Source organism: Dermacentor silvarum, chromosome 2, assembly GCF_013339745.2.
Source record: "Dermacentor silvarum isolate Dsil-2018 chromosome 2, BIME_Dsil_1.4, whole genome shotgun sequence".
Lineage (NCBI taxonomy): Eukaryota > Metazoa > Arthropoda > Arachnida > Ixodida > Ixodidae > Dermacentor > Dermacentor silvarum.
In genome coordinates, this window is record NC_051155.1 from 129911942 (window position 1) to 129934490 (window position 22549).

Consider the following 22549-nt stretch of genomic DNA (forward strand, 5'->3'; position numbering starts at 1 on the left):
GGCGCACTACCCTAACGTTAAGCCATGCAGAAACCCTCTTGAGCCACGTCCCCGCCGCTACAGTCGCGGTCCTCTCCCAGATGCGGAGTAGCTGAGGGCTTCTTTGCGTCTCTTGAATATGCCGGATGACTGGCTTCCAGGTCGCCGCCCTCTCGATTTGCCACATCGATTCCGTCCAGTCGCTTCTCTGTTCCCGAGACGCCATCTGGAGCGCGATTCCCGATAGACGACTGGCGCTCCCTACGAGAGCTTACGGTCGTCGTCGTTGTCGTCGTCGTAGAGGTGCTAGTCGTCGTGGTGGTGGTTACCGTTGGCGAGGAAGACGTCCCCACGTGACCCCTCTCGGGGGGAAGAGCAGCTGATGCCGTAGTGCTCGTCGACGTCGTCGCTGTCGAGGAAATGGTCGACGAAGCCGCAGACAGCTTCTCCCGCCCAGTCTGCGCCGTTACCGACGTGCTCGTCATCACCACGCTGGCCGTTTTCGCGGTAACGCCTCCGTCGGGGTTGGCGTCCACCGAACTAGCTGTCAGCATCGACGAGGTCGTCGTCACGACCACCCCCGGAGCGCCTGTCGCGCGGTCGCCCCCGGACACGAAGCTCGACGTCGTGGAAGAAGACGTCGGTCCTGAACTCGGCAGCGGACGGCCCTGACCATCTTCCCTGGGAAGCCAAGGTTTGAGAACATTGGTATGTTGGCGCAGCTGAACCTCTATATAGGGAACACGAGACCAAAGTAGACGGAAGTTCGCTATATTCCAAAGTTAGGAGATCATCCTGAATAATAGGCGAGGCTACTCTTGAAAAAACCAGCGAACACAGTGGGCAGCAATGCCCTGTTTTATGTTCCTATTTTGCTCAGTGAATCTACTATGCCACCGTTACAAAACGCAAGAGGCCTGCGTGCGAGAGCTGAAAGACTACTCTAAGCCCGAAATCGCTTTCGGGCACTTTTTTCGGCAAATGTAGTTGTCAAGGGAGCAATGCATAGTGACCGGTTACACGATGGTCACTACTTTTCGGCGCGACTAACGTACATTGTAAAAGGCGCCCGTTGTTTTTACACATTTGCTGCTGTAAAGATTACGGCACTATGACGGTACTGAGAGAAAACTGAAAGTTTCCGTCTGTCAGGCGTAGCGTATGCGTGATCTCGGAAGAAGGAGAAAGGAAGGACGGAGCAAACGCGTGAGAGGGCGATGCCTCAAGCGAAAATCGTGGGAGCTCGCACAGCGCGCAGTTTTTTCCCCGCCTGCCCAGACAAGCCTGAGTTCCACTGTACACAGAGCGGATGCGGGGAACACTCTGCAACTGGCTCAAAAAGTGAGCCACCGAACGGGCGGTGGCAAGCGATTTTCCTTCTTATATGCCTGCCAAACAGCTGCACTTTGATGAGTACGCTTTTAGTTTAACAGTCTTTTGAGAGTTGTGCTCACTTAAAAAGAACCTTGGCGCTAGCGATGTTAAAAGCACTATCAATTTACAGCACTCTATACACACGTGCTCGCCGAACAATGCGTGCCTCAAAGTTAATGTTGGCGGTGAGGGAGTCGTTACCTTACTCTCATGCTGTGCGATTAATTTGGTGTTCGCGTAGATTTTTTTTTTTTTGCATCACGTTTTTGTTTTTCAAATGCGTTTGTCTGCGCTGAGTGTTGACCGAATATCTAAGTTAGCCTGTGCGTTCGTTCCGGACCATACGTTCACTTTATGTGCCATTGTGAGTTTGACTCGGGCCATGCATTCGTCGTTCATGTCAAGCGGGGGAATATCATTACATTTGTGAGTTTTAGGTAGACACACTTCTGAGATATGTTCATCATTTCCAGCGAGAGAACAGTTCTGCTTTCGGCCCTTACGAAATTCTGGCTAATGCCGCATTGTCGTGTCATATTTTTTTGCATTCGCAGAAACGACGTTTAAGAATGCAGTTGCGTAGAGTTGAGCCTGTCTGACCGAGCTTGTGGAATACTGAGAAAGGGGCTGTGCCCAGAAATTCATGCAGGCGTTTAGCATTTATATACCTGAACTTGTAATTTTGTTCATTTTATCAGAAATCCCAAGTTCACTGTAATAATATGACGTGTAATATGTCCTTCATTTCAGGTTAACCAAGAGTTTATTACAACAATGTTTATCAAAAAAAAAGTTCAGGGCATTCTTCATAGCATCAGCTTCTTTCTCATTCTTCTTTTTCATCGGGCTTTCTATATGCGTGAGCCTAATTTTTACCATATTGCAGCTTATTTCACAAATTGAACAACTTATGCTTTAGGTTTCTTTTTTAGGTAGTTAACCTCCTTCCAAATCACTCGTTTGAATAATACCAAGTCATGGCACAAAATCAGCAGCAGAACCACCGGCTAGCATAAATTGATACTATGGGATCCTTTTGGTATCATATAATTCTTCTACCTCAAAATTATTTTCTTGAGTGTCAAAATATTAGTGAAATGTCGCGTAGTGAAAGCGTACTGCGCAAAATTTTTCATGCTCAGAAACTTATACTCTGTTTTCATTTTCTGCCCTAAAGCTCAAGCATCCTGCTATTGTCAACTTGGACTGCGCCAATATTTAAAATACAGACTCAAATGTATATTTTCGTTGGACATAGACAGCAATCGATTGTTTACAATAAACCAGTTACTGTCTAACTTGTCACTTATTCAGCATAGTAGTTTATGCGAGCAGCATTTCTGCTGGTGCCAACGCCGTTCGTTTGTATTTCAGAAATATTTGCTTGTTTGCCCTTTCACCGCGGTGGGTATGCAGGGCGTGCATTCTAAGGTTGCTGTACAATTTTCTTGTGTGTACCGTACGATCCTAAAAACTCAGAATCACTGCCAAGATAGAGCAATAATCTAAACCATTTTTGTACTAGCTGGTTCAGGTGACGTAGGCGCATCGCATATCATTCTAAATGTATACACGAGCTTAGTGTGCATGCAATTCAACCAGCGATATCGATCCTTGTTGGTGCATTGTATCCTCACACTTGAGAATCACACTTGTTCAAAATTTTTTCTATCGATTGCCGTCGCCTATTTGTTTAGCCTGCTTCCCGTCGTATTTCTTGGGCTATCGTGGTTTCTAATACACTTCAAATAAGGGCAAAATACATTCATGTTAGCAACAGCTGTTGCTTTGGTTTTATTGCCAGCTGTCTTTTTCGGGGTTTTGTAAATTTTCTTGCTTCAGATGAGAAGTATGACTAATAAATGTAAAGTAACCACTAAGACAAAGATTCAGCAGCAAGGGCAAAAGAGAACATTTTTCGTGTAAACGGGATACTCTAATAACAATGAATAATAAATGCGACAGGCTCGTTTTTATCGAAAAGCCCCATTTCAAGATTTCCAGGAAAATTGCTAAACTGATGTAAGAAGAAGAAGTTGTTTATTGATTGGAAAATGTAGAGAGGTCGGCCGGAAAATGGAGCATCTGGCCTGCTACTCTACGTAAGGGAAGGGGAGGAGGGGAAGAAAGAGGGTCACAATGGGGGATGATAATGGGAGGAACTAGGTGAAAGGACACATTGCATAAATGATTATCACAAGCATGAGTCCCGGCCCGTGTCGCCTAAGAAACGTGAAAAAGCACGCATTGCTTCTATCGTCTGCAAACTCTGTGGCCCTGCGCCTAGCAAGAGGTCCTCCGACAGTGTATAAATGCCTCAAGGTGTCTGCCAGTGTGAGTCTTTCGCGCGCATGATGACATTTACATGATGATGTAAATATGACAGCGTGTTACTGTGACCCCGTGGAATAAAATTAGTGGCCAGTATGTTTCAAGCGAAGCTAGTATATGCTAGCCTTCGCCGGCGACGGTAACGCTGATAAAACCAGCTGCTCTCAGAGCTGCACAGATGGTCGGCACGCGCTCGTGCCACTGCTCCCGTGTTCGTCGTCGTCTGCGTCCACAGCTGGCTGCGTTGCCGCTAATCATTCCAGCGTTTCTAAGCTGGAATGATTAGCGGCAACGCAGCCAGCCAAGTGTAACTCCCGGTAATGGGGTATGAGCCATTGCTTAAGCGGGTATGAGCCATTCATTGCCTTACGTAGCGGACAGATTCAATTTTGAAGGAATTTCATTTAAATCCATCTCTAATGAATGCGCTCGGGAAAGGACTCGTCGTTAATGTGCCGATTCTAGCGTGAGAGCTTCCGAAGCCCAGACGAAACGTCAGCGAAGAGCCGCCGACCACGAGTTGCGGGAGCGCGATGTTGAGGACCAAACGTCAGCGACGTCTAGCCCTCCACGAACCCGACAACGGTGGTGCAGGCCTCGGCAACGCAAGTGCCAACTTCCGCGGTACGACGGCCAGGTTTCAACGCGAGTTTCTCTACCGGAACTTAGGAGCCAGCTGCAGTGCGTGTGACCGGTTGTGGTTCGAGCACAACGTGGTACTCGTCAGTGTGATTCGTTCGGAGGAACACTGAAGAAACACACGAGAAGCGTCGCTTACCCCCATTTCCTCGACAGGGGAAGGGCTACTAATTTCCTTTTTTCTTTTCTTTTTCTTTTTTTCCGGGCGATTACTGCAAATATGACGGCCTGTTATTATGGTGCTATGAAATGAAATTATGGACGTCTCTACTTTTACAGTAAATAGTTGACAGCCGATGCTGCCGGGAAAAGTTCAGTAAAAACAACGACGTATTTTTTTATAGTGCATACGCAATAAAACATTGGAACACGAACTTGTTCTTGACGTGCTTTACAACACCGTACAACGAATGGGAAAGTTTGGATGGTAAGCGAAATGTAAGGGGGTGAGTCGGGATTGTTGGTGTGTCATCATTTATGCAAAGTTTTACGCAAGAAAAGAAAACGAGCAAAAATTACGGCGGCATACTTGTGCAACCTTGCAGAGTCATAGCTCAGTACCCACTGAAGTTGTGTCTTTAGAGCAGTTGCAATAAGAATCTAATTTACCTGTAATTAAACCGTGCACTTAAAAACGTTTTTCCGCCTGTGACGCTATTTTACAGCGTAAAAAGTAGACAACAAAGTTGACAAGACTGATTATCATCAAATGTTTGCATTGTTTGATTCTGCAAAATATATAAGCCATAATCACACAGTGGGGGGACGCAATATGAAAAGATTCCTTTTTCGCATCGGGCCTTGCAGAATACATGACACTTGCCTAAGAAAGAAATTTGAGTTCCTTTTCTGACAGGATAGCGGACGCAATTCTGACACACATATCACCAAGTCCTGCCATTTTTCTTGCCTGTATTATTTCTCGCATCAACGTGTCGCGATTTCTGTGCCGCACAATTGAATCAATCAATGTTAGAATTAATTTGCACTCATTGCAGCACAGATGTTTCATGATATTTCCTCTAAATATGAAATCTCTGCCGTTTTTGGTCCTCTTGGGAAAGTGGGGTAACTTTGCAAACGTTTCATATAACGCCTTTAAACGGGCGCAAAGCGAGGGTTTAGCAGCGTTCATTTAACTCTTAATTGAGACGCATGCTTGAAATTTTGTCGGCATACCGCCCCCTAATAATCCCGAGGTTTCTTCCAAAGATAAATTTCGTGATTGATTAGTTTCTTTTTCAGACAACTGCGAAAACGCGCATATAACGTTTTTGGATGATTCAAGTGACATTACCCGCTTCTTTGTGAAAGGGAACATATTTCATTTTAGAAGGAAATGGGCTCCACTCTATGGGTGACGTGTACAGGAAGTTTGAAGTGTGTCAGCTAATTATGAGCTTTTAAAATAATTACTGAATACTCGTCCTCTTCCAATTTTCATGCATCATACGAGGCGTGTAGTTGTTTCTTCTGGTCTCCTCAGTGAACTATGCGAAGGCGTTGTTTAGATTTGGTTGAAATTGGAAGCATATTGTGAGTGATGAACGATATTTGTTTAGTTTGTATAGGTAATTTACAGTCTTTAAGTAAATTACTTATTCATGCATTGGTTGTCCGCAATGTTTCCTGGATCCATAAAAGACCTGCAGAAGGCACCAACTTCAAGTTTAGTTAAACTTGGTGGAATGTTAGGTGGAATGTTTAAGGAAACTTTTCACGTTTCCTGCTCAATTATAAGAGTTGCAAAACTTAGTGAACTTTTTAACAGCGAATCTGCTCTAGCTTACCGTAAAAAAGTGGCTCCTGCTGTCGCAAAACCTCGCCGAGCTATGACGTCAGTGCGTTGCCTAGCAACCACCTCGCGGAGCGGCGTGCTCCTCGCCTCCTCTCCGTGCCGTGCACATGTTGGCTTGACATGGGACGTTAAGGAGAGGGAAGTAAAGCATGCGCCCGGCGCGCGCAATGCTCGGTAGAAGAAGAGAGAAAATGAGAGCGAGATAGAGAGAGAAAGAAATTGTAGCAGCACCAACGAGGCAGCGCGCAGAGCTGCTGCCGACGCCGCCCGCGTTGCCTAGCCGCGCATCCGGGGAAAATACATCCGAAAATGATCGCTCGAGAATACATTCCGTACATGCGTAGTTAAGTTAAACCAAGTTAACACCTAGCAGTAGCCTAGTTAATACTTAGCAGTAACAGCCAGTAAGACTTGAGGATTGACACTATCGCTGTGCCTAAGCTTTGCACGACCGAGTGCAAACTTGCCGCCTTTTTTTTTCTCACTTGTTACAAGACGTTCGCAGTTGGTTTTTGCGGCGTCCTTTATGAACTAAACAAGGTACCCTCGTTTAGAAGCGGCGAACCCTAGGGGCACGTTATGAGTAATGACTAGGCAAAGTCCAAAGAGTTAATTATGACCTTCGCAATAAATTACGTATTCAAAGGCTCCCAAACGTTATTATTGAGTTTCATAAGCGGCGCAAATTTAGAACGCAGAGCTTGCATAGCTACAAACGCCGCCAAGACCCAACTTCGCAAAAATGGGGCGGTACCACTATAGCAAATAAGTGGAGGAAGCTAAATGCATGTCAATTAATAATAGCTTTTGCCGAAAAAGTACTTAAACAAGTCTTCGAAAAAGCCACGCGGCCGTTATCAGATATATGTTCCCACTGTCTTGAGATAACTCTGCCTTCTACTAAATTCATATTTAGTCGAAAGAGGGGGGGGGGGGAGGGGGAGGGACCTTATGCGCAATGTCTCGTGAAACTTTAATGTTTCTGGCTGAATCAGGAACGTTATAAATAATTATAGTCCCCCACGGCCTCTCGCTCGTGGAAGAAGGCGCGTTTGCTCTACATACATGGTGATTGTGAATGAGAACAGAGACGCCTACTTCTGCAGCCCTTACGAGCACACGGCGCAGAACGCGCGTTTGTTCTCCGCCGTGCGTTCACTCCCCGTGAAAGACGCTCCCCTCGCGCCCTTTCACTCGCACATACTCGTTCGCGCGCGGCGACGATTTCTTCTCCAAATGACGTCATACGGAACCTCACGGCGACGCGACGGCGACGGCGACGCCGACGGCAGAAATCTGCTTTTGAGTGTCCATATAATTGCTATCGCAATAATAGAAACTTTTATTTTTTCGGTATTTCGATCGATACTTATATCAGGTTCGCCCGCTGTCCTCGGCGTCCGTTGATACCTAGTTGCGTCCTCGGCGTCCTCGTTGAACAAGGTACCTTGTTCGTTTTTATTGCGATAGCAATTATATGGACACTTCCACCGGATTTCTGCCGTCGGCGTCGCCGTCGCCGTCGTCGTCGCCATCGTCATCGCCGTCGCCGTGAGGTTCCGTATAGATAAAATCTTCGCCGCGCGCCGTATTCCCGAGCGGAAGCGTGCGGGGACGCACGCTGTCACGGAGAGCGAACGCACTCAATCTTCCACGCGCAAGCAAGGAAGCGAGAAGCGAGCGCCGGAGGGAGCGTAGGGGGGGGGGGGGGGGGGGGGGGGGGGGGCGCATTTCTACTCTGCAACAACCGCACTCGTCGCTCGCTCGCACCGTCTCTTATCTCCACACGGCTCTGACGTTTACATTCGCCGCTCAGTTTCCGTTGAAGCGATAGACCGCACGTACCTTCCCCGTTGCGGCGTATATGCGCTTGCTGCCAGCGTTTTGACAGTCGTTGTCTGCAGTCATTCAGTGTGATCTATTCATGTTTGTTTGTGCGCGCTCACACCACAGTTATTAATAGTCGGGCCACATATTCCAACGCACGCTACACATGCAATGCTGCCCGGATCGGCAGTTAATGTTTCTGGCTGAATCAGGAACGTTATAAATAATTATAGAACTTTTATTTTTTCGGTATTTCGGTACGTTATATGTGGTTCGCCCGCTGTCCTCGGCGTCCTCGTTGATACCTAGTTGCGTCCTCGGCGTCCTCGTTGAACAAGGTACCTTGTTCATTTTTGTTTAAAATTAGGGTCAGGTTGTGGGTGATGAGTAGGCGAAGTTCGAATTGCAGGCGAAGTTCGAATTGTGTGGTGTAATTAGGGCATTAACAGTAAATTACGGATGCAAGTGGAGTGTCGTAAGTGCGTTTTATGAACAATGCCGAATTTAACCTGCTGCCTGAACAGCTAAGAATGCAATGAGATCAAATTTAGCGCAAGAGAACAGGGGGGGGGGGGGGGGGGGGGGGAGGCAATATGGCCAATGTTCCGGCGAAATAAAATGTGTTCGGATGAATTACTGCCTTTGTAAAGAATTCCTAACAAGCGCTCGAAAATGTTATATGCGGGCGAGGTTTCAATCAGGCTAGGTCATATACGGGCAACGCTTTACAGTATGTGATTTAATTACAGGCAACTGAAATTCTTCTTGCAATTGCTAGAAAGAAGCAGCTTCGATGTAAATTATGTTGTGATCATGCAAGGTCGCCATAATCTGCTGTTCTATTTTTTTAACATGGTTGCGTCTGTATTTTTTATCTAGTGAACCGCAGTGGATAAGTGTCATCCTACTGTCATCTACATTAAACTAACTTTACTCGTTTATACTTCATTTCGTGTAGTGCTTGCTGGCTAGCTGTTAGGCATGAATCGTACATGCTTGGCGTGCGTAGTTTTTGTGCCTGGAAGCACTGTCTGTTTCCGCCAAATATTGATTTAATGTGTTAGTGATACTCAGCACTTACTTGCCGCGAACTGCAGGCGTCAGTACTAATGCAGCCGCCCATAGCAGAACGCACAGAAGCATGATTGTGCCCGAGAAACTGTCCTTGCCCAAAGGTGTGCGCTGGTTCAGTTGAAGACTGTTGTCGACTCTGCGCGTACAGAAGAAGTTATAATTCTCTTCTGTAACATCTCCCAGCGTACAGAAGACAGATATATCTAAGATAGTGGTACGGGGGAGGAGACCTAGAAACATAATATATTTACATGCTATTTACAATGGCCTCAGCGGCACACAAGATGTCATGCACGTCCTCGCATCAGTCTACATCGTTGTCGTTGTCTTCGGCACTGTGCTAAGCCTCCGTGCCGGAACGAATTGGGGCAATAAAACCCGACCTGAATTTGTTTTCCTTAGTTGATCAAAAAAGCCGTGATTAGCACTTTTACTCCCGCCCAGCTACGAGCAAAAAAAATGAAATTAATTCCTAGAGCACGTGAACAGCCGCACGCTCCAAATTAGAAACGGCGTGGTGTATTACGGACTACTTCATTAATCTAAAGAAAGCGCGTTTTGGAGAAGGTTCACTCTTTCGCCATATTAGCGCTCGTCACTTGGTGGGAAGCTTCCTTATCATTTGCTCAATCCAAACTACAATAAAGCCAAAAATTAGTATTTTTGGTAAAAAGCGTGATTTTAGCGCCGCATAATAAGGGGGAAGGTTGGGGGGAGGGGGGGGGGGCTGGCAAGAATCTCTACTTGCAACAAAAATGTGTTTATTTACTATGTTGCTTTTTTTATTCCTCGGCATTTAAAGACACTTCTCACCAAGCTTGGTTACCATCTGCAACGTAATTAAACTTAGCAATAAGGGTGGGGTACCACTATGGCAAATTATTATCGGAAGTCAAAGGCGTGTGAACGAAACACATGCTTTGCATAAAATTTCTTAAGCAAGTGTTCAAATGTGTCTAAGGTCGCTATCGTCTATATTTCCAAATGTCCCGGCAGAAATTTAAGTTACACAATGTTTCTATTAGGTGGCAATGAGGTGCATCTCAAGTGTAATGTGTTGCGAAACTTCTCAGTTTCTGCCTTAATTGTGAGCAGAATTCGGTCAAGCGCGCACAAGCAAGCACAGAGGGTGGTGTAGACAACATAAGCGCTGACTTCCAACTGATGTTCTGCTATGCAAAACGAACACCCCCAAAAGTCGGTGCTCTTAATTATGAGAGCGTCGCAAATAATAATTGAGCCCTCGTTCTTTTCGCTATTTTCGTGCGTTATACGGGCTTCGTAGTACGTTTCCCCGATGCCCTCGGTAAACTGAACGACGGTCCTGTCTATGTTTGCTGAAAGTAAGGGCCAGGTGATGGGTACATAAAGTTCAAAGTAGGTGGGTTAATTGCGGCCTTTGCAATACGTTACGTATGCAAGTCTTCCGGGGTGTTATGAGGGCACTTTACCAGTGGCGCAGATTTTAGCCGGCTGCCTGGGCAGGACCACGAATGAACCTAGATCAAGTTTCACAAAAAGGAGCGAACGCTGAAAATTGGGCTGCAATTCTGCGACTTCGCACAATTCTGCTGTCTTTACGCAACACAGAGCTCTCACATGCGCTCTCAAAGGGCAGAATTTATGCCCTGGGTATGCAAAGATGCTCGCTCGATTAAGCGCTTGGCGCAACCTATTACCAAGAATTCAGTGTTGAGAATATATAACCGGTGCCGCATTAGCAGGCATCATGTGTGATTTTTTAATATTGTCTTAATTATTCCTGTTCTTGGTTAAAGCAAGATCAGACTTTTATGATTAACAATCTAACCCTACAGCATGCGTCCTTTATTTCCAACTCTCGGGCTTCCGCTTTTACGTTCTTCAGGAATGGCTGTGCAAGATGACGAGAAAACAAGCTGCGGATCCACACGATACTAAGGAGCGTGTTTAGGGGTCTCGTATTGTACCATTTTTTTAACGAAGTTGGACGACTGCGCAGTCTAACTCACCGGTGTTGCCTCTCGCAGAACAACAGTTTTTGTTGTGGTGGCGGTTGTTGTTCACCTGACTGGTTGTGGCACATACCCACAGTAGGGAATTGGCCATGAAATGGGTGGTCGAATTAAGCGGATAAAAACGAGGGAACAAACAATTTTGATGTTGGAACTTAGAAAATTAAAATTTTTATCAGAGGAAAACAAATTATTGTCAAGTGGCAGGATGCGCGGTCGAATGGGTAGCGCATCAGGTCGCCGTGCTGAGTGAAACCAACCGTTGGACCAACGTCACTGAATATGTGGCAAATTTTACTTGTGTGCTGCTCTTCAGCCAACCTCTTCCAAGCCAACATGGGTCACTGTAGATGCGGGACTGGGTAAACCGATGTGCAATGAAACTCTTTGACGCCGACTTGTAGCAGTGGGTATGTGCCACTCGGTGTGCGACAGGCGATGGAACAATTGTCAGCGTTCGCAGGCAGCGGCGCTCCATGCTTCTGGTCTCTGAGGCCACGCGCGGACTTCTCGGCAGCGCCACTGGATGCCGCAGCGTGTCCAGAAAGAAGCGAGAGAGAAGAGCCCGGTTGCCGCATTACGCGTTTCTCAGCGTTTCCGCCCACCTGTGCGCCATGCATTTCGGAGGCCACGTCCAGTCTTCGCGGCGGCGGCGGCGCTAGGTGGGGCCGAATGTTCTTAGGGAAGGGAAATAAGGAATCGCGCTGCAGTGCCCGCCTCATACGTAACTCATTTCGACAGTAGCTTTACGTGTGTCGAGGAATGCGACTACGAGGAGCGTGTGCTGCTCGCGGCGCACGCGCTCCTCGTAGTCGCATTCCTCGACACCGACACCTCGACAATTATTGAATGTTAAACGCATTACCGTTGATAGTAATCGTAAGGTCGGTTCTGCCGAATTTCTTTTATGTAACTTCCTTCATGCCACAACTTGGCCCACTGCATATGTGCTTGTCACGCCGTAAACCGCGTGGAAGGCGGAGCATAAGATGGGGTTACCATGGAACGAAGACGCTTGTTTGTAACGTCCGCCCTAACTTTATTGGGCACATCTAATCTCCCACGAAAGCACACGGAGCATTCCCACTGCCTCCGCTCTTGACATCGGGATGGTAACGTAGGCAACACCGTCATGGATAGATAGTGCGGCTGCATCTACTTGGTCATTTCCTAGAACGCGATAGTGACTTGGCAGCCGTTTAAATACGCTGTCGCGTCCTTTCTCAACTGCCAGATAATTTTTTTTCTTATGTCTGCGACAAATTGTTCGTAGGATCCTCGGCGCAATCCAGAGAGTACAAGCACTGCAGGGCTGCCTTGGAATTGCAGAAGACAGACCACCTTCGGGGTACACCTGAAATATATATTTGTATTGTCTAGGTGCAGGCCGCAATTGACGATCACAGGGCCGGTCATCTTATCACAACAATTTCGCTTTCATGGTTGGCGGCTGGCCGAACGGTGACCGAAAAAAAAAGGTAGTCTTTAAAAGGTTGTCTACCGATAATTTCTCTGAATGCAAAAGAGGCAACCTTCAAAATGTTCCTTTATCTCGTCCTTGTCAGTTTCTCTTAACCCCCTGACTCATGGTCAATCCACCGTTGTTGGCATACGCCACGAACATCCAGAACAACAGCCCATTCTTCTGGCAAGAACTACCGCCAATGCCAGCCAGCATGCGCACGTGCCATTGGCGGGTGCTGAGTCGAAGAAGAAGCTCGCAGCTGTCAGCCTCAAGCGTTTCAAAGGAACAAGCGAGCAAACAAGCAGGGACCCAATGTCTCGCATCAAGAACAGGGTGAGCTTGCATAATATGCACAAAATATCTGCCTAACAATACCGCGTCAAAAGTGCTGTGTGCGCTGCATCCTTACTGTTAGGTACGATATACGAGGGCTAGTAAAGCCGAAGTGGCTTATCTGCAGAACAGAAGTGTACATTCTGGACGCCGGCTCATGTCACGCTGTTACTTCGAACAGCGGATATTTTGCCGGCGTCATAAGTGGAGATCCTCCTCGTGTAGAAACTGCAGCAGCGGCTTAGCGAACTTGTCGTCCGTGAGCCAACCTCTATATGTCTGACCCGTTCGTATATCGCTTGAAAGCCCTTAGTACCCTCTCTTGAGTACAGCCACGCAAGAAGCCAGAGAACTAAGAGCGTTAAATTTAGTATCGCCGTTGCTGAGAATGTGACGCGCATCGACTCAGTTGAGCTTTATTCAGAAATCAGTGACACAGTGAGTTACAGTCGCTCAGTCCAACGCTGCGCCCATTGAACAGGGTCAGTCGGTCGGTTGGTAATTCAGTAATAATGGACACCGACTATTACCATTGTGGCCATTCGCCCCCCTGCCCTCACAGCTGCGCGGGTCGGAGGAGAGTTTGGCGTCGGCCGACGACTCCATCGACGAGACGCGCAGCGTGATGTCCTTCATCCTGTCACGGCTGCCTGAACACGCGTCCGCCTCTGGTATCGCTGCTGCCGGCGCTGTGCCAGCACTGAGCACTGGCGGGACCCCGTCGCCGCTGGCGGAGGGCTCCAGCGGAGACGGCGATGGCACCACGCTCTCCCTGCCGGCACCGTACCCCGTGGAGGTGCGCAAGCTGCAGTGGACCGCCGTGGCCGCCCACCTGCCGGGGCTGCTCAAGCTGCTGCTGCTGCTCGCCGCGCATGCGCTCCTCGTAGTCGCATTCCTCGACACCGGATGGGACCACAAGGCGAGTGTGGACTACACTGACTATATACCTCGAACCTCCGAGTGGCTTCACTGTGACGCAACGTGTCGTCCGAATTAAGTCGCGGGTACAGCCGGAAACGGAAGCTCACGGGACACAGATTTCGCGAAAAAAAAACGGAATTACCACGAAGCCTGGGCACGTAGTATCGAATTCAAAGTTTCGACGGCGTGTAGAAGCATTTCTGACCTACTCAGTGAACCCTCGATTAGAAGCGCGGCATCGTAACACAGCAGAAATTGACGCTCGTCGTAGAGCCCGTGTCCCATAAACTTTTGATGTGTTTTTCCTGCACTGCCGGTGACACTGCACTGCCCTGTAGTGACACCACAGCACCTAGACGAGGCGAGGCCTTTCAATGTAGTTAGCATAGACGTGACGCTTTCTGGTCGCGAAGCATTCGTCTGAATGCCGAGGGCTGTTGATTCATGCGACCTATCTGTAAACTGTGTTATACCCCTGACACACGGGCAAAAGTAAAGTCCTTTGCAGGAAACCCCTTTTGTAACTCCGAAGCACCCTTTGCCGAAAGGAGTTGCGCCGATGACACATGGCATCGCACTGACTTCTTTAGGTGGTTCCTCAGATGAACGCGGGAAAAAAAGCGTTGTTTGTTAAAGCAGCAAGAGGGAAAACATTTACAAAAAAAACTGCGCTAGATTACATTTGGTGATTGTAGAACCTAAAAACACTTCTCTATTTTTTCATTTTTGATGACAATGCGCATATTCGGAATTCAACATGGCGGCGCTAGCGACGTGGTGCGAGCGTTTGAGAGTATGGCTAGAGTAAATCTTCACTGTTCGACAAATCGCATTACCGCTAAATATTAAAACATTTTATGAGGTAAAGCAAATATTTGCGGGGCACCATAGTTGTGTACCAGGTTTTCTTCTATTTATGAATTGTACACGCTGTATGCGAGAGTACACCTTTCCACTCGAAAAGTAGATGCCTGATCTTCTTTCCCGCAAAGAAAGTTTGCCGGGAGGCAGATACTTCTTTGTCGTGTGTCACTGCGCTTGAACGCCTTTCCGGTAGATGTCACCTTACCTAAAGGACTTTAGAGTGCCCGTGTGTCAGAGGTATTACTCTGGCACGTAGCGTGGCTTTGGCCAGCTTCAGTCTAGCACTCACTAATGGGGAGAAAAGGAGGCCATGTGCTGCTGTGGATAATAATATAACTATAACCTAACCCCGTAATGGCCAAACGCAGTTCAAGGGAAATTAGAACAACTTGTTCACTTTTATTTATGGCCATGGAACACACAATCATACGCAAAAAAGATTAATGTTTTTCGAGTAAGTATAACAATTGAAAATAATTATTTATGAATAATTGGTAAGCTGAAATACTTACAACTAAAAACTAGCTCCAGCGTATCAAGCACGCTACCATAGGTCATGCGTTAAGTTTCCCGTACTTAAATTGGAATATATTTTTTTTATTATCACGCCGCTGCGTGCTGAAGGGACGCTTTGCAGTGGTTGCGCTAATACCGTCGTAGTATGACACGTATCAAGCAACACTTAGGCATTCTGTAACTCTTGTGTCACGACGAAACATGCCCATCCTGGAGGATTGGCCGAGAACGGGCACACACCCCCAGTGGCACATAATACCTGGCTAAATCAAAGAAAATAAATTAAATAAGAGAATCCGCTAAAGCTAATTCATTATGCTATTAACAGATCATTGTGCTTCGAAGATGCCTGGGAACCGACATATTACTTGTTCAAGTTTCATGCAGGAAGTTATTATTTATTAATTTATTTATTGTTTTGTTACGCAATAAAGAGGTGGGCATATTGGTCGGCCTACAAGGGTTATACAGGGTGTCCCAACTATCGTGCACCAAGATTTAAAATATGCAAATGCTATGTAGCTGGAAAGAATCAAGGTAATGTTGTTTGCCGTCACTTCGAGATACTCGGATTATTTTTTGCATTCCGCCTAATTACATAATTAGTCTTAATTAATTATTCAACTTCTAATAATATAATTAGTTGAACAGTGTCAAAAAAATTGTAGAGGAACATGAAACACACCTGGTGCAGCTTTCTGTAGCTTAATACGTGCTACATAAGAAGTCGTAGTTTCGCCCCAAAGGCGAGACATATCGCTTGCGATAGCAAATTAGTGGACAGCTATGCGAAGTAAGGGTAGTAGTTTTATCGGCAGTGTGAACTTGTAAACATAGGCATACTAAATAAATTAACAAGCATTGTGTCACGCGCGCACAAGCAAACATGAAAGCACCTCACTCGATGACCGCGGAAACTTGCTGTCAAAACGCTGGAGTGAGTAAGCCTGGCGGCAGCAGCGGGCGAATTGACCTTCGTGCGGCCACTCGCATAAATGAGAACTAAGCCACGAAAACGCAGCGCAGAGCGGACTTTGTCCCTGCCGCAGATGGCTTTGAAGATACAGCCGCCCGGGCTGCTGCCGAGGTTATTCTTAGCGACTCCAAAACTGCAATCCACAACTACTCCAAAGGCCGAGTTCAAGAACCGGCAAGGAAAATTCTCAATCGTCAGACCCTCATCAGGTCAATTATGCTCATCTGGGTGCCCGCGCACGCGTGCCATCCAGGCAACGAGATGGCCCATTCAGTCGCTCGAGTAGTCGTCAACCGAGCCACGCCATCCGATGATCTGGATAACGCCAGAGACCGATTGGTAGCATATCATGAGATCACTCTCCACTACCGCGAAATGCGGTTAACATATCCTCCCCCACACAAATCCTTAACCAAATTCCAGCAAACTACCTGGCACCATCTCCAGGCACAAACCTTCCTCTCTCCAGCTTTTCTCGCCCTGGTTCATCCAGGTTTATATCGACAGGAATGTACGCTCTGCGGCGCACCTAGAGCCAACTTTCAGCACATAATGTTCATATGCCCTGAACTCCAGCCGCCCTCTGAGTGGCAACTTACCGACGTCGAGGGATGGGAGACCACGGTGTCTAGCTACAACCCAGCCGACCAAATACGGCTGGTGGACTGGGCTTTGAGGGTCGCCGAGGGTCACAAACTTCCGGCCACCCTACGCGCTCCTGAGCCCCCTCACAAGTAGTTTTGTTACATGAGGCTCACGAACAATAAATGTTTGCCACCACCACCACCACGCTTTTATCGCCCGTGGACTTTCTACAGAACCTCATGGCGACGGCGACGGCAGATAGGCGCCTGGAGTGTCCATATGATTGCTATCGCAATAAAAGTGTTTTCCGACCCAAGCGAAGCCCGCGAATACACGCAACATTGCCGCGCGACCGTCCGCTCGAGGCACTTTGCGTGTACGTATTCGCGGGCTTCCTCCACGCTCGTAAAAGCTCTTTTATGTAGCACGTATTGAGCAACAGAAAGCTGTATCGGGAGTTTCTCATGTTGCTCTACAATTTTCTCATTGACACTGTTCATCTAATTGTAATACTTGAGAAGTTGATTAATTAAGACTAATTACCTAATTAAGCGGAATGCAAAATATAATCTGAGTATCTCCAAGCGACGGCAAACAGCAGTACATTGGTTCTGTCCAGTTACGTGGCATTTGCATATTTTTAGATCTTGTTGCATGATAGTTCGGACACCCTGTATAAGTCAGTTCACTGGTTCTTCCATACGGCGCACATATAACCTTAGTATCTGGATCCACAAGTCTATCAGCCGAGATAGCGACCGACCCAACAGGCAGCCACGCCAAACCAGGGAAAGTAGGAAAATAAAGCTTCGCTTTAAAATCCATCACGTGCATTATTTTTAATGATCTTTTTTCTCTTTATTCATTTGCTATGACGTCTCATTAACCCAGGCCGCATCAGCGGCCAACAAGCCATAGCGTGGGATATGTCGCAACGAGTCCCATTTGAATGCCCTCCCAGTCTCCTACATGGTTGAGCTATCTGGTGCTGCACTTGAGAAATACTTTTGATCTGGAGGGCTAGACCAATATGTAGACTCCGAACCTGGAGCAACATAAATGTTTCCCTCCCTTTCCCAAAGCTGGCGTCAAATAACGCAACTCTAGTTACCGTTTTCCTGCTGATGGCTGCCGAATCAGCCAAAAAGGAGGCCACTGCAGTTCCGCCTGCAAGCGATTCATTCTGCACAGTAACACACGGCAAAAGAACAAGAATTCAAGATCGCCAGTCAGTGATCTATAATCTGTGCGGGAAGGAGCAGGTTCGTCTAGGTAAATCACTCACAGGGAATCCTGATCATGAGAAGGCAATTTACAGAAGAATAAAAATGGGTTGGCGCACATATGGCAGGCATTGATAAATCATAACCGTTATCCTTGAAAAGAAAAGTGTACAATCATTGCATTTTACCAGTGCTTACATATGGGGAAGAAACATGGAGACAAACAAAGAAGCCTGAGAAGAAGTTAAGGACCTTGTATCGAGCAATGGAACAAAAAATGCTAGCCGTTACGTTAAGAACGTTAAGAGACAGAGTCCAGTGTGGATCAAAAAGCAAACAGGCGTAGTGGATATTCTAGTTGATATTAAGAGGGGGAAATGGAGCTGGGCAGGCCATGTAATGCGCAGCGTAGATAACCGGTCGACCATTAGAGTTTCAAAATGGGTGCCAACGGAAGGTATGCGCCGTCGAGGACAGCATGGAATTGAGCCGCAATCGCCGGCTCACCCTCGCACACTTTCACTCGCACATACAGCGTACGACGCGCGGCGACGATTTTATCACCCGTGGACTTTCTACAGAACCGCACGGCGACGGCGACGGCAGATATGCGCCTGGAGTGTTTATATAATTGCTGTCGCAATAAAAGAGTTTTTCCGAGCGTAAACGAATCCCGCGTTTACACGCAAAATTGCCGCGCGACCGATTATGTGGTATGATGAAATTAGGAAATTTGCACGCAACTTAGAATCAGCTAGCGCAAGACAGGGTTAATTGCAGATCGCTAGAAGAGGCATTCGGCTTGCTGTACGTGGACGTAAAAAATAGGACGATGAATGGGATGATGATGATCGATTGTGACCAAACGGATGCTAATTCGCTTGTTAGGTGCAGCACAGGAAAAAACTTGAATGAACGATAATTTTTTTTAATTCTTTTCTATTGGCAGTATACTTCTAGCAAAGCTGCAATCTCGATTTTCAGAAAGAGTGCGCGAATGTAAAGGTTGTGGTTATACCGTACGAAGCGTGACTGCAAGAGACGAACACGTAAAGGTAAAAATTATATTACTAGTACAGGAGTTTGAAAAGAATGGCGAACTATGATAAACTTTTGTAAGGAATAGTCGGCGAAATGGATAATTTAACAGTTGTATACTAAATTTATTCCTTTTCGCGCTTCGTCAATAGACCGAGCTGTGCTCGCCTGACTTATAACCACAATCGACCAGCGGCGAGCAGTGCATGAAAACAAAGAAATGCAATCGAGTGAAAGAACTCGCCCTCATCATACCAGCCATGGTTTCTGGTAGTCGTCATTCTGCCCAAAATATGATGCTGGGCTAGTTGGTGCATAGCTGTCAATGTTTGTGACGCAAAGGGTAAGTGGGAATTAACGGACAGATACAACATTTTTTTTTTTTTTTGGGGGGGGGGGGGGGGGGGGGGCACTCAGTCCGTTTCTTTCTCCCGATTATCCTTTGCGCCACACACATTGTCCGTCATTCTGATCCTTCGCAACGTAGATCTGCATTCAGCCTTTTTGTTACCCTCGCACGGTGCCAGATCTGTTACAGATGACATTTCCTCTACAGGAGCCGTGGTGCCAGGGCTCGGGCTTTCTGCTCCTGCTGCTGGCAATGCTGGACGCGTGGCTGTTGTGCGGATTGTGCGTACGCTGGATGCCCAGCAAGAAGGTGGCCACCATGAAAGAACGCACCAGGAAGCGGGCTCTGTGGCTCAGCGAACGGAAGTGGATCGGCAGGTGAGTTGCACGCGCTTTCCTCGATAGTGAAAGAAGAAACCCCCGCTCGCCCGCACGTCTTGTAGTGGTTTCCGTAAGGAACACCTTCAGCTCTTAACTCGCATCTCAGGGGACATGAGAACAAAAGAAACCAGTATATACTCTAAGTCTATGATGCGGCAACATTCCCACGCCTTCGTCAGCGCTACCTTGAAGAAGACAAGGGCACGCAAAAAAAAAGAACCCAAGACAATCGATGATTTGTGGCTGGTTTTTATTGCACTCGTCGTTGTAATCTAGCTTCGGCAGACGTAATCACACTGGAAAAAATGTACTTCATGTATCTTTCGTTAAGAGTGTTGGAGCATGTTCCGTTACATGCAACTGCTCTCAAGCCTGAATTGAAATGCAAAGCTGTCAAACATCAGTTGGTTGGAACCGCTGAGCATGTCGCTGCTGGTGAAGCTAATGCCTGAACTAATGCCTCTTTTTTTTCAATCTTTCTCAATAGCCTTAGTAATTGGAGGACGCATAGTCGTCCTAAAAGCTCACTGGCACTCGAAGATCACTCAAAGAAGTGTCCGTGCTCAACTAAACCAATTCCTTATGTTTCATTCTTATGCTTATCTATTATGCTTGCCATGTTTTCGAGCATTCGGGCCACCTGTATGTTCTTATGTACAAATCTTATTAGGGTGTTTTTTGTGTGTGTGTGTGTGTACGGGACAGATATTTTGAAAATTGTTTGCGGCAATTGGCTGTGCACTCGCCGCTTAGTTCGCGTTGAAGCGATAGGCAGCACGAAGGTCAATTCTCTCGCTGCTGCGGGCCCTATCTTGAAAGCGATCGTCTTACGTGATGTACGGACGGGTTTCCTCGTTGGGTAGTCATAGAAACGCTTACGCATTTAAACAAACGAAAAACACGTGCTCATCAAGAGTGCCTCCAGGTACTGTTGCGCAGTGCTGAACCCAGTCTTCTCCGCTAGCCTGACGCATATACCCTCGTGATGGGCGTTATTTGGGAAAGCATATTTCGTGAACGCATAGCAAGTGACTAATTTGGAAAGTGGAGCTCCGCCAAGACCGATTTTAAGCCGTCGATAAAGTGAAGCTATATTATAGCGAATATTTTTCGGACTTGACTGTGGCGGAGGCGGCGGGTGCCGCCATCGCCTTGTTGAACATCTCATACACAGAAAAAAAATTACGCGTCCAATAGCGCGGTCGGAGCTGGGTCCTTCAGCACAACAGACCGATGCTGTAACCATTAGGCCACAGCCACTTTTCTTTCTCTCTCTGTATTGGATTGGGCCACAACAGCACGCGTACGTCTCTCGTTCTAACGCCAAATCTCTTTGACACGACGGACACGCGCGTCGAGTGGAGTCGAGTCGAGTGTGCTCGACAGCACGTGGGGGCGAGAGCACGGGCGCGCGAGCGAACCGCTTCGTGAGAGCTTGGCTTCGCATAGAATTCAACCATATGCGTTGGATGCAGTAGCGCACCCAGGATCTCTGCCGGGGGGGGGGGGGGGGGGGGGGGGGGGGTTGACAGTTTGCCAATACCATCTAAACAGCACTAATTTCGATTTCTTCACGAGAAATTGTCAAAAAAATGCGCTTTTTGCTAGTGTGCAGACGATTGCGCGTCTACATCTTAGTTGCAGTACTAAAATGCGTAAGGAAAGAAAAGGGGTTAAACAAAAGGGGGGGTTAAGTTGGCCTCAGGGGGGGGGGGGGGTTACAACCCCCGAATCCCCCCCCCCCCCGTCGGTGCGCCACTGGTTGGATGAGCACAATTTTTGCAAGGCAGTGTGAACCTGTAACATGTAATGGCTCTCTTCGTCCTCGTTCACCCACAGGACTGCTTGGACCGTGGTGTGGCTCGCCGTGCTTCTGTTTGTCGCCATCGACTCGCGACTGCACCGACCTCGTGTCACGGCCTGCTTCGGAATGCTTCTTCTGGTCGGCTTCGGATACGTCTTCTCCAAGAACCGTAACAAGGTACGTATTGCCTACGGCTTCGTGCTGCCCAACGAATACGTAAGCATCTCTTGCTTAGGCGCACCGTCCACAGAGTAGTTTGTCGCTTCACCTCGCGTCTATGTCCGAGTGTGTTCGCTTATAGAATGCATCGCAGCAACCGAGCCTAATGTAAAGCATTATTGTCCATTCGAATACACTGCCTGTTTTTTTTTTTTTTTTTTATCTGCCTTGAGGGCCGCTCGATTGTTTCTTTTCTTTTCTTCAATCCTATTATTTATTTTAATTTTTTTGTAACAAGACCAACGACAACTCGTCGCCAGGGCCAAGAGGGCAGCCGAAGCCAGAGAGTTCCTGGACTAAGGAACCTTCCCACCTTAGGATTCCAAAATCAAAAGTGGTGGCTGACAGATGGAGTAGCACACGAGGAATAAGGATTATAAACAGGGATAAGGTGCCTCAGACAGGCTGGCCAACGTTTCGATAGGAGACGAAGATCGGTCCTCCTATCGAAACGTTGGCCAGCCTTTCTGAGGCACCTTATCCCTGTTTATAATCCTTATTCTTCTTCCCACCTTAGGGTGATATTGGGCCTCGCTCGGGACACTGTTTCAAGAATAAACGTTTCTCTCTCTCTCTATCTCTTTCTCTCTCTCTCTCTCTCTCTCTCTCATGTTCACGAATCTCTGCTTTGCCCTTTCTCGCGTACAGGGTGCACGCTAGCACGCCAGGCGTTCATTTGTATTAGTAGGTTCCTGCTTCTTGAGTAGATGAAGATTCTCACCATCACGCAGGGAAAAGTATGTCTCCAACTGACTTTTTCCCACAGAATTCTCCACGAAATTTGATCCCAAGGGACCAAATGTCTAGGATATGATATCTATTTGTCCTCTGTCCATGAAATGCCCCAGATTTTCCTTAAT

At 47.3% G+C, this 22549-nt stretch overlaps 2 protein-coding genes across 2 annotated transcripts in view; one reads left to right on the plus strand and one right to left on the minus strand.

Moving 5' to 3' along the window:
• LOC119441099 (uncharacterized) lies at window positions 1-9091 on the minus strand. Its single transcript, XM_037705796.2, has 2 exons — window positions 9030-9091; window positions 1-660 (listed from the first exon to the last, which is right to left on the minus strand). Exons 1-2 carry the CDS (start codon window positions 9089-9091, stop codon window positions 18-20), a joined length of 705 nt encoding a protein of 234 aa, XP_037561724.1. The 3' UTR covers window positions 1-17.
• Window positions 9090-22549, plus strand: part of LOC119440381 (uncharacterized) — a 22233-nt gene continuing 8773 nt past the window's right edge. Inside the window, exons 1-5 of the mRNA XM_049662895.1 lie at window positions 9090-9123; window positions 12582-12814; window positions 13377-13733; window positions 19494-19663; window positions 21506-21647. Coding sequence (XP_049518852.1) covers window positions 9090-9123; window positions 12582-12814; window positions 13377-13733; window positions 19494-19663; window positions 21506-21647 — 936 coding nt within the window. The remainder of the gene's footprint in view (window positions 9124-12581; window positions 12815-13376; window positions 13734-19493; window positions 19664-21505; window positions 21648-22549) is intronic.

What these genes read in the sequence shown, in the direction of transcription:
- LOC119441099 (XM_037705796.2), bottom strand. Translation starts at nt 9,091, where the DNA reads ATGCTTCTGTGCGTTCTGCTATGGGCGGCTGCATTAGTACTGACGCCT. An exon ending in ACGCCTGCAGTTCGCGGCAA is followed by an intron (nt 661 to 9,029) that starts GTAAGTGCTGAG and finishes TTGGCTTCCCAG; the next exon opens with GGAAGATGGTCAGGGCCGTC.